The 12,842-nt window shown below is 43.8% G+C and overlaps 1 protein-coding gene across 1 annotated transcript in view; it reads right to left on the reverse strand.

The window, feature by feature from the left end:
- Window positions 1-617: 617 nt before the first annotated feature.
- The window catches only part of LOC129854024 (SH3 and multiple ankyrin repeat domains protein 2-like), a 271,897-nt gene continuing 259,672 nt past the window's right edge, over window positions 618-12,842 (reverse strand). The window contains exon 25 of the mRNA XM_055920631.1: window positions 618-5,000. Coding sequence (XP_055776606.1) covers window positions 4,457-5,000 — 544 coding nt within the window. The 3' untranslated portion in view covers window positions 618-4,456. The remainder of the gene's footprint in view (window positions 5,001-12,842) is intronic.

The following is a 12,842-nucleotide window of genomic DNA, read 5'->3' on the forward strand; positions in this document are numbered from 1 at the left end:
GGCAAGTTCTCATTGGTCCAAATTGTTTATTGAGCATGAAATAGGATACTTGTATTTTGAATATTGGCCCAGTTTTATTGCAATGAATTGTAATTAGTCAACCACAGGCTAGGGTTGGGTTATAAAACTACATCCTGTCCCTTTGTTCTGTGGAGAGAATCACTGAGGACAGGGGAGAATGAACATCTACCTCTCAGCATAACATCTATGATTTGTCCTCTTTGAATAAACCAATTTTTCTCCCCCTGATTTGCTTTGGGGTCTGTGTTACTGAAGAGTAAAATCAACTGCTAACAAGTGCAACTGAGTTGAATTGGTTGACCTCGCTTGCAATGCCACCACCCGTGCCATCAAATCGCTAGCTTTTCGGTGGCTTAGCTGGCTAAGGCAGTTGTCGACAGGGTGTTCTACGTGAGAGTGTGTTCACGTGTAGTAGTAAGGGCTCGTGAGGAAGGAAGCTACAGTATACTGTCAGCGGCAGCGTGACCCCCATTACAGTGATGTCATGACTGGGATACATTGTTGTTGATTTGGGAGGTGGCGCTCTTTTTCATGGTCCTTCGAGACGGTTTCAAAGAAGCAAGACGCTTGAAACACAAAAATAGGCACATCAGGAATTAAATTAATACAACCATAGTGCAATGTTATATTTATTTCTTACAGTAACTTTTGGTTGCCATACAAGAAGTATTGAGGATTTTGGGGGGGAAGGAAGAGTGCAGTTACAAAGAACTTCTCTTTCTTTTTAATTTTGATAATTAGATAGTCGACTCTAAGTATGCGGAATTACAACATATGGAACATGAACACAAATATACACAAAAGAGCCGGAAACGTCTTCGTAATTATGTAGAATAAAAAATAAATTCAAAATTCAACCAAAAGAGAAAATAACAAAAGTATCAAAATAGTTGCCGATGGGTAAGTAAAGGACTGTGTTGTGATGGTAGTGATGATAGTGAGCCATGCCAGTCCTTATGTAGCATAGCCTTATAGTCACACAGTGATGGTTTGTATAGCTTCTTAATACCACTACTCAGTTCTATGATGATTCTGCAAATAAATTAGCTTAGTGATATGTTTTTTTTATTCCATGAAGTCAACAGTCACAACTAGTCTTTTTTTGTACATGTCTATGTAAGTTGAGCATAAAAGTGTCATCGGGACAGTTTTCGATCCAGTGGACTATGAGCTTATGTATACATTTAAAGCGTTTCAGTCATTTATACACACATTATACACAGACTAAGTGAATGGAATTGTCAAAAATTACAATATTCAAGATAGGCAGGTGATGGCCAGAGGATAGTATATAAAATACATTTTGATTGGACAAATGTCTTCTGTCCACTCCATCTATCAGTGTTCATAACATCAACAGGTGATGATATATCATGATAGTTCATCTTAAGACTGGGAAAAACCACAACCAAGGAGATCCATTCAGTAAAAATATTGCTTCTTAGTTTCCTCATAAATCTGATAATATCAATTTCTATTAATTAATATATATATATATATATATTTTAAAAACTTTTTGGCAAACCACACTTCAGAGTTGAACATTTTTCTCCAAATGTCTTTTAGAAAAATTCCATATAATTCTATATAATCATAAAAAATACTGTGCTTTTTTTCCTATGTCACTCTTTTGTTGTTTCTTTTAAAATAATGAATGGATTATAGCAGCGTTATAACTCCTGCAAGTCCTCTCTTTCTGTTAGCCTGGTATTCCCTTTTTTTTAATCATAATTTTATCTTCCTTTCATCATCATACAGTTACACACAGGGACAGAGAGAAAGGAATCTCACCAAGGTAGCATTATTTTGGGGTCCAACAGGAGACCCTAAATTGCAGACAATCCAAACAATCACGGTTATGTTCATAGAACATCCCCGGGAACTGATAGAATCATGGATATGTCTCAAATGATCATACATACTGTTCACTTTTTAGTGATATGTTATAATATATATAGGTCATCTGGGTACAGTAGAATACATGGCTTCCACACTTCTCTTTGCAGTGCATTATGGAGTAGTTCTAATCTAGTTCAGAGGCAGAAAGGCCAGAAATGGGGCACTGTGTAGAGAATAATGCTCTATTTGAGGCACTATCCAAACACAAAACAGGGATAAAGTGACAAGGGAATAAGTTCTGAGGGTGGATGCAATGGTCATATTCTTTCATAGAAATTCTTTCTCGAAATATTATACATATAATTTTTCTATAGATGTACTCTTTTCTTGAAATCATTCCTTTGTACACATTCAAAGCAATAAATATATTCCATTTACTTAAAATCAATGCCACCAAACACTTCCTGGGTACTCACCTATCAGCAATTCTCACATTAACATATAAGTAATGGTGTTTCATGAAAAGGGATGGAGACAATTGATTGGCTGTCAGATGAGAGCTCTGATTAAAAGATAAGCTTGTTCTACCTGCTCATTGGTGTGAGAGCTTATCACTGGTGTTGAGAAAATGACTCACTAACACTTTACTTGAAGCCTGTAGTAATAATACGTTATAACTTTTTATAAGCAAGCCTTCTAAAATGGTTATTCCTGCACGCTTAAGTAAAGTGTTACTGAGGACTCTCACACTCATTCTCAAATGAACAGGGACCAAATGCATCATCTAAAGCCTGCTCGGTCAGTGCTACTGTGTCACATCTCTTTTCTTCCCTCTGGAAACACCAGGTAGGATTAACACCTCTTCTTGTGCGCCGCCCTATGGGACTCCATGCAGCCTGGATTCAAATGGTGTGCCTTAGACCGCTGCGCCACATTTTTGAGTTTTGAGTGAATTAATATTATTATATTATTCTTGGCCCCTGCACTACACAGTATACTGTAGGTGAGCTGTCTAACAACGAGCACACAGTCAACCACAGTGTCCTACGTTAACAGAGATCACAAAGTAACGTCCGTTTTGCTCTCATCCTTTCAAAATGGGCGTCTTCAAATTCTCGCCGAGAATCATTATGTCAACCAAAGAAAATACATCCCTCACCTTTACCACAGCAGCACACACTGATATTAATATGAAAACAATGTTTGATTTGTGAAAGGAATCACTCAATGATTAGAAGTGATTAAATATGGCTGAACAAAGAGGAGAGATGGCGATATTATGGCAGAAAAATGTGTGTTCCCCAAGTTGTTGTGATAGGTGGATTATTTCTGTTATAGGCCTGAAGGGAGATTGGTTGGTTGGGCGGTAGGGTGTAGGGGGGTTGCATCCCACTCCTGTCGGGGTCGCTGTCAAGTGTGTGGAAGACGATGACAACACACATGATGCCAACACTTAGGGCTAGATTCTATCAGATTCATGCCATCCTGTTGTTGTTGTTTTTGCAATGTCGGAGGTGGAACTGTGTTAGAGCTGTCAAATCCACAAGCGGCTCCCAGAATTATACCTAAAACGGACATGGCCATTGGCTGCACGGAGTCGCATTAAGATAAATCCCATGGAGCCCTGTTTACACGTTCGAACACTGGAATGTGAGATGCAATATACACCTTGATTAGACTGACAGAATCTAGGCCTCGCACTCTCACTCATGTCTTTCTAAAACACGTTTCACAAACCTCCCACAGCGCGCGCACACACACATACATCACAAACATGTCTCTGACAAAATGCAAATACACACACCTTCCAGTGAACAGGGATGTGAAGGGGACAGTGGTGCCTGCTACAGTGGAGCCCTTCCAGCCATGCATTAGAGTGACTAACACATCATCATGATTCTCTCTCTCAGGAAAAGGCCATCGTCGGATCTGTGTGTGTGTATGTGTGTATGTGTGTGTGTGTGTGTGTGTGTATTTGCTTGCAGCGAGTGATATGGTTAAGGATTCAGCTAAACATTTCTGCAAAGGTTCTCGTTTCTAATGTTTTTCAAATGTCTGTTTTTCAAATGCCTCTACAACATCAGATCCACCCATAAACATAACCCACGGTTTGACTCTAGTGAAGAAATATTCTCTGAAGAAACCCTAGCAAAGATAGAAAAGGAGCGCCAACCAGCTCAGCTGGTTTCAAACACCCGCACTGGGGGAGCTTGAAAAAGGATTGAGTATTCCAATACTGATTTCTATCAGTATTTCAAAGTGTTTGAGGGTTACGTTTCAAGAGTATTCCAAAGTGTGGTCTTTTGTATCATGAGCATCCCTAAAAAGATGCAGGATTTTTTCCCACTCTTTCTCCATTCTCGATTCGGGAACGCCGCCTTTCTCCAGGCTATTCCCAGCAGTTCCTCCAGGTTTCCGACATCCCCTGATACCTCGGGAAGCAGAATGGGAGCGATCAAACACAAACACGCCACAGAGGCGAGGCAGGAAGGGAGTAGTCAGAGGCCCGATTCCTAAATCGTCCCAGACTTTCCAAGACTGAGAAGGAGAACAGGTAGGAGAGAGAGCGTTCCAGATAAATCCACACCCCCTGGCTTTATCTGTCCTGCAGCATTTTGAGGGCCCTCTCGATGTTCATGCGGTGGCCCACCCGCGTCACCCCCAGGTCAATCAGATCTTCTTTCTGCAGCGAAGGCAGGTGGGCGCCCTCGATCTCGTTGTCCAGGAAGGCGTCTTTATGCTCCGACAGATTCAGGCTGTCCAGCCAGTCGGCCACGTCCAGCTTGCTCCACAGCTCCACGGGCTTGGAGGCAAAGGACTTGCCCGAGGTGGCTATGGCCTGCATTAGGGTGAGCGGCGAGGGGGAGCGCGAGCCACCGCACGAGGACCCTCCACCAAGGCTACCGCCCATGCTGCCGAAGCCTCTCACACTCTCCATGGGCAAGGTGGGCAGGCCGAAAAGGTCGCTAAGGCTGGGTGAGGAAGAGTGGGTTAAAGAGGAGGGGCAGGGGGGCGAGGAGAGGGACGAGGTGTCTGGTGGGCTGCAGAGGTGAGGGGGCAGACTGGAAGGAGGGGTGCAGGAGGAGGGGGGCAGGCTGAAAGACACGCTGGAGTTCCGCTGGCTTCCTGTGGCTGGAGAGCTGGAGAGAGAGAGAGGAAGAGAAAATAGAGAGGGAGAAAAGAGAGATCATGAGAATCTAACATATGTATGGCACAGTGATGATCTATGCTATAGAGTGGCTGTACCAAACTATTCCAGACCACAATGATCAGAACATAGCAACCAAAGAAGACCATGGCAACCTAGAGAAACTTGGCCAGATAGAAACCTCCGCCAAGAAGCAGACTCCTCCCCCTCCACATGTGACTCACATCCCCCCACTACAGCATACGTGTGTGGTTGTGTGTGTGTTCAGACCTGGCTAGTGTTTGCTGACTCTGACGTGTGGCAAACCTGCTGAGTCTTGAAGTGGAAGTGGGGTTCACCTAGAGCTTTCTAAATAAACACGAAGTTCATGAACATTCAGTATCTTACTGATCTAAGCACAGAATTCTACTGAAATACTTGAAAGAGCCACTAGGGTGCAGTGTTGTGAGTGGATTTTTACCTAAACCTTACTTTACTAATATTTTACAGTCCACTATTTGACAAGTAGGCTATCCATATTTAGCATTTTTCAAACACCTGAAAAAGCTTTTTCCCCCTGCAATCTAGAGCCATAATCATTATGCTTAATTTTGTGTAAAAAATATGTTTTATTTTTCTGCATATTTAAGCATACCTCTTGAGCTGTCTGTATACTCCTGATGCATTTTTTAAAATAAACTAATCTTCTTTGCATCTCTGCTCAAATCTGGGTTAAAGATTTAAAGGAATGTGAGTCTTATTCAGTATATTTAGTAATTGCTTGCTTTTCTAAAGTTTATCAACCTTGTCAGCAGGCATGCGAGCTAAGAAAGACAAGCTAGCTACTCTAACTTGATCAAAAGCCTGAAATGGCTTCTTGGTAGCTAGTTACAGTGCATTCGGAAAGTATTCAGACCTCTTGACTTTTTCCACATTTTGTTACGTTTCAGCCTTATTCTAAAATGGACTAAATAGTCCCCCCCCCCCCCTCCTACATACAATACACCATAATGACAAAGCAAAAACAGGTTTTTAGAAATTGTCCAAGTGTATAAAAAACCCTGAAATATAACATTTACATAAGTATTCAGCACCTTTGGCAGCAATTATAGCCTTGAGTCTTCTTGGGTATGACGCTACAAGCTTGGCACACCTGTATTTGGGGATTTTCTCCCATTCTTCTCTGCAGATCCTCTCAAACTCTGTCAGGTTGGATGGGGAGCGTCGCTGCACAGCTATTTTCAGGTCACTCCGGAGATGTTAGATCGGGTTCAAGTCTGGGCTCTGGCTGGGCTACTCAAGGACATTCAGAGACTTGTCCCAAATCCACTGCTGTGTTGTCTTGGCTGTGTGCTTAGGGCCATTGTCCTGTTGGAAGGTGAACCTTCACCCCAGTGTAAGGTCCTGAGCACTCTGGAGCAGGTTTTCATCAAAGATCTTTCTGTACTTTGCTCCATTCATCTTTCCTCAATACTGACTAGTCTCCCAGTCCCTGCCACTGAAAACATCCTCACAGCATGAGGCTGCCACCAAGCTTCACCGTAGGGATGGTGCCAGGTTTCCTCCAGACGTGACGCTTGGCATATAGGCCAAAGAGTTCAATCTTGGTTTCATGAGACCAGAGAATTTTGTTTCTCATGGTCTGAGTCATTTAGGTGCCATTTAGCAAACTCCAAGTGGGCTGTCTTCTGCATTTTACTGAGGAGTGGCTTCCATCTGGCTACTCTACCAGGCCTGATTGGTGGAGTGCTGCAGAGATGGTTGTCCTTCTGGAAGGTTCTCCCATCTCCACAGAGAACCTCTGGAGCTTTTTCAGAGAGACCATTTGGTTCTTGGTCACTCCCATACTCCCCTGCTTCCCTGGCCAGTCTGTGCTGGTAATCTTGTCGAATGCAGCTTTTTTTAATGTATCGTATAGTGGAGCTGCATAAATTTATTTATTTATTTATTTCACCTTTATTTAACCAGGTAGGCAAATTGAGAACACGTTCTCATTTACAATTGCGACCTGGCCAAGATAAAGCAAAGCAGTTCGACACATACAACAACACATAGTTACACATGGAGTAAAACAAACATACAGTCAATAATACAGTGAAAAATAAGTCTATATACAATATGAGCAAGTGAGGTGAGATAAGGGAGGTGAAGGCAAACAAAATATATATATAAATAAATAAAAATATAAAAAGGCCATGGTGGCGAAGTAAATACAATATAGCAAGTAAAAAATAACACTGGAATGGTTGGTTTGCAGTGAATGAAGGTGCAAAGTAGAGATAGAAATAATGGGGTGCAAAGGAGCAGAATAAATAAATACAGTAGGTAAAGAGGTAGTTGTTTGGGCTAAATTATAGATGGGCTATGTACAGGTGCAGTAATCTATGAGCTGCTCTGACAGCTGGTGCTTAAAGCTAGTGAGGGAGATAAGTGTTTCCAGTTTCAGAGATTTTTGTAGTTCGTTCCAGTAATTGGCAGCAGAGAACTGGAAGGAGAGGCGGCCAAAGGAAGAATTGGTTTTGGGGGTGACCAGAGAGATATACCTGCTGGAGCGCGTGCTACAGGTGGGCGTTGCTATGGTGACCAGCGAGCTGAGATAAGGGGGGACTTTACCTAGCAGGGTCTTGTAGATGACCTGGAGCCAGTGGGTTTGGCGACGAGTGTGAAGCGAGGGCCAGCCAACGAGAGCGTACAGGTCGCAGTGGTGGGTAGCATATGGGTCTTTGGTGACAAAACGGATGGCACTGTGATAGACTGCATCCAATTTATTGAGTAGGGTTTTGGAGGCTATTTTGTAAATGACATCACCGAAGTCGAGGATTGGTAGGATGGTCAGTTTTACAAGGGTATGTTTGGCAGCATGAGTGAAGGATGCTTTGTTGCGGAATAGGAAGCCGATTCTAGATTTAACTTTGGATTGGAGATGCTTGATGTGAGTCTGGAAGGAGAGTTTACAGTCTAACCAGACACCTAGGTATTTGTAGTTGTCCACATATTCTAAGTCAGAGCCGTCCAGAGTAGTGATGCTGGACAGGCAGGCAGGTGCAGGCAGCGATCGGTTGAAGAGCATGCATTTAGTTTTACTTGTATTTAAGAGCAATTGGAGGCCACGGAAGGAGAGTTGTATGGCATTGAAGCTCGCCTGGAGGGTTGTTAACACAGTGTCAAGAGAAGGGCCAGAAGTATACAGAATAGTGTCGTCTGCGTAGAGGTGGATCAGAGACTCACCAGCAGCAAGAGCGACATCATTGATGTATACAGAGAAGAGAGTTGGTCCAAGAATTGAACCCTGTGGCACCCCCATAGAGACTGCCAGAGGTCCGGACAACAGACCCTCCGATTTGACACACTGAACTCGATCAGAGAAGTAGTTGGCGAGGCAATCATTAGAGAAACCAAGGCTGTCGAGTCTGCCGATGAGGATGTGGTGATTGACAGAGTCAAAAGCCTTGGCCAGGTCAATGAATATGGCTGCACAGTACTGTTTCCTATCGATAGCGGTTAAGATATCGTTTATGACTTTGAGCGTGGCTGAGGTGCACCCATGACCAGCTCTGAAACCAGATTGCATAGCGGAGAAGGTATGGTGGGATTCGAGATGGTCGGTAATCTGTTTGTTGACTTGGCTTTCAAAGACCTTAGAAAGGCAGGGTAGGATAGATATAGGTCTGTAGCAGTTTGGGTCTAGAGTATCTCCCCCTTTGAAGAGGGGGATAACCGCAGCTGCTTTCCAATCTTTGGGAATCTCAGACGACACGAAAGAGAGGTTGAAAAGGCTGGTAATAGGGGTGGCAACAATTTCAGCAGATAGTTTTAGAAAGAAAGGGTCCAGATTATCTAGCCCGGCTGATTTGTAAGGGTCCAGATTTTGCAGCTCTTTCAGAACATCAGCTGACTGTATTTGGGAGAAAGAGAAATGGGGAAGGCTTGGGCGAGTAGCAGAGGGGAGGGCAGTGCTGTTGACCGGGGTAGGGGTAGCCAGGTGGAAAGCATGGCCAGCCGTAGAAAAATGCTTATTGAAATTCTCAATTATAATGGATTTGTCGGTGGTGACAGTATTTCCTATCTTCAGTGCAGTTGGAAGCTGGGAGGAGGTGTTCTTATTCTCCATGGACTTTACAGTGTCCCAGAACTTTTTTGAGTTTGTGTTGCAGGAAGCAAATTTCTGCTTGAAAAAGCTAGCCTTGGCTTTTCTAACTGCCTGTGTATACTGGTTTCTAGCTTCCCTGAAAAGTTGCATATCACGGGGGCTGTTCGATGCTAATGCAGAACGCCATAGGATGTTTTTCTGTTGGTTAAGGGCAGTCAGGTCAGGAGAGAACCAAGGGCTATATCTGTTCCTGGTTCTAAATTTCTTGAATGGGGCATGCTTATTCAAGATGGTGAGGAAGGCATTTAAAAAAAATATCCAGGCATCCTCTACTGACGGGATGAGATCAATATCCTTCCAGGATACCTCGGCCAGGTCGATTAGAAAGGCCTGCTCGCTGAAGTGTTTCAGGGAGCGTTTGACAGTGATGAGTGGAGGTCGTTTGATCGCTGACCTATTACGGATACAGGCAATGAGGCAGTGATCGCTGAGATCTTGGTTGAAAACAGCAGAGGTGTATTTGGAGGGCAAGTTGGTTAGGATGATGTCTATGAGGGTACCCGTGTTTACGGAATTGGGGTGATACCTGGTAGGTTCATTGATAATTTGTGTGAGATTGAGGGCATCAAGCTTAGATTGTAGGATGGCTGGGGTGTTAAGCATGTTCCAATTTAGGTCGGCTAGCAGCACAAGCTCTGAAGATAGATGGGGGGCAATCAGTTCACATATGGTGTCCAGAGCACAGCTGGGGGCAGAGGGTGGTCTATAGCAGGCGGCAACAGTGAGAGACTTGTTTTTAGAGAGGTGGATTTTTAAAAGTAGGAGTTCAAATTGTTTCGGAACAGACCTGGATAGTAAAACAGAACTCTGCAGGCAACCCTTGCAGTAGATTGCAACACCGCCCCCTTTGGCCGTTCTATCTTGTCTGAAAATCTTGTAGTTAGGGATGAAAATGTCAGAATTTTTGGTGGTCTTCCTAAGCCAGGATTCAGACACGGCTAAAACATCTGGGTTGGCAGAGTGTGCTAAAGCAGTGAACAAAACAAACTTAGGGAGGAGGCTTCTAATGTTAACATGCATGAAACCAAGGCTATTACGGTTACAGAAGTCATCAAAAGAGAGCGCCTGGGGAATAGGAGTGGAGCTAGGTACTGCAGGGCCTGGATTCACCTCTACATCACCAGAGGAACAGAGGAGGAGTAGGATAAGGGTACGGCTAAAAGCTATGAGAATTGGTCGTTTAGAACGTCTAGAACAGAGAGTAAAAGGAAGTTTCTGGGGGCGATAAAATAGCTTCAAGGAATAATGTACAGACAAAGGTATGGTAGGATGTGAATACAGTGGAGGTAAACCTAGGTAATGGGTGATGATGAGAGAGATATAGTCTCTAGAAACATCATTGAAACCAGGTGATGTCATCGCATATGTGGGTGGTGGAACTGAGAGGTTGGATATATAGTGAGCAGGGCTAGAGGCTCTACAGTGAAATAAGCCAATAAACACTAACCAGAACAGCAATGGACAAGGCATATTTACATGAAGGAGAGGCATGCTTAATCGAGTGATCATAAGGGTCCAGTGAGTAGAGGTTGGTTGGGGTCACGGCGATCCAGACAGCTGGCCGGGTAGCTGGCTATCGGTAGCAAGATAACATAGGATGGAGGTCTGTTTTTTTTGTTGTTTTTTTTGTCACCTCGTTCGTTTCCGTCGGTAGATTAGTGGGGTTCCGTGTGGTAGAGGGGATCGATCCAATTGGCAAAATAGATAGTGACCCAGGAAAAAAGAAAGAAAAAAAAAAATTGTCCGGTAAATTTATTTAGATAGCAGCCGATAAGACAGCTAATAATTAGCAGATGGGTATTCAGAAACGTCGCAATGGAAAAGCCTGTTGAAACCACCTCGGACAATTACGTCGGCAGACCAGTCGTGATGGATCGGCGGGGCTCCGTGTCGGCAATAAAGGGTCCAGTCCAATTGGCAAAAGAGGTATTGTAGCCCAAGAATTCGCTGGTAGGCCTCTTCGGCAAGCCGGCAGATGGGCCTAGCTCGAGGCTAGCTCAAGGCTAACTGGTGCTTGTTTCGGGACAGAGGTATTAGCCAGTAGTAGCCACTTGGTTGCAGCTAGCTAGCGACGATGATCCGGTGTAATTGTCCAGAGCTTGCGTCAGGAATCCGGTGATGTGGTAGAGAAAAAGCAGTCCTATATTCTCTGGGTTGATATCGCGCCTGCAGACTGGCAGGTATTGGCCCGAGCTGAAGCTGGCTGGTGTCCGAGTTAAGGGTGAAGACCGCAGCAGTGGCTAACTGACTACTAGCTAGTTATCTGGCTAGCTTCTGATTGGGGTTACGGTTCTAAAGTATAAAAAAATAGCAGATCCGTACCACATTGGGTGAGGCGGTTTGCGGGAATGTATATTCAGTTCCAAGATGGAAAGTGAAATTAAAATATATACGAAATGTATACAAAAAATACGAGGACTATTTACGCGGGACAAGACGGGACAAGACAAACACACGTCCGACTGCTACGCCATCTTGGAGCACATGCCGCCATAAATATTGATCTCCACTTTCTGGAGGATCGAGTTTTGAAATCAGTGGAATTAGAGTATGATAGCTAAAGAGATCTCCGGATTACATCTTTCATACTAAGGGCAACCATTCAATTTTTAAAAAATTTAACCTTTATTTAACTAGGCAAGTCAGTTAAAAACAAATTCGTAATTACAATAACGGCCTACCAAAAGGCAAAAGGCCTCCTGCGGGGACAAAACACAGATCCCGACAAGAGAGACAACACAAAACTACATAAGGAGAGACCTAAGACAATAACATAGCATGGCAGCACACATGACAACACAGTACGGTAGCAACACAACAACAACATGGTAGCAACACAACATGGCAGCATCACAACATGGTAGAAGCATAAAACAGGGTACAAACATTATTGGGCACGGACAACAGCACAAAGGGCAAGAAGGTAGAGACAACAATACATCACGCAAATCAACCACAACAGTCAGTAAGTGTCCATGATTGAGTCTTTGAATGAAGAGATTGAGATAAAACTGTCCAGTTTGAGTGTTTGTTGCAGCTCATTCCAGTCGCTAGCTGCAGTGAACTGAAAAAACGAGCGACCCAGGGAGGTGTGTGCTTTGGGGACCTTTAACAGAATGTGACTGGCAGAACGGGTGTTGTATGTGGAGGATGAGGGCTGCAGCAGATATCTCAGATAGGGGGAGTGAGGCCTAAGAGGGTTTTATAAATAAGCATCAACCAGTGGGTCTTGCGACGTGTATACAGAGATGACCAGTTTACAGAAGAGTATAGAGTGCAGTGATGTGTCCTATAAGGTGCATTGGTGCCAAATCAGATGGCAGAATGGTAAAGAACATCAAGCCGCTCGAGAGCACCCTTACCTGACGATCTATAAATTATGTCTTCCGTAATCTAGCATGGTTAGGATGGTCATCTGAATCAGGGCTAGTTTGGCAGCTGGGGTGAAAGAGGAGTGATTACGATAGAGAAAACCAAGTCTAGATTTAACTTTAGCCTGGAGCTTTGATATGTGCTGAGAGAAAGACAGTGTACCGTCTAGCCATAATCCCAAGTATTTGTATGAGGTGACTACCTCAAGCTCTAAACCCTTAGAGTTAGTAATCACACCTGTGGGGTGGGGGGCATCTTTTTACCAAACCACATAACATTTGTTTTGGAGGTGTTCAGAACAAGGTTAAGGGCAGAGAAATCTTGTTGGACACT

Source organism: Salvelinus fontinalis, chromosome 4, assembly GCF_029448725.1.
Source record: "Salvelinus fontinalis isolate EN_2023a chromosome 4, ASM2944872v1, whole genome shotgun sequence".
Taxonomy (NCBI): domain Eukaryota; kingdom Metazoa; phylum Chordata; class Actinopteri; order Salmoniformes; family Salmonidae; genus Salvelinus; species Salvelinus fontinalis.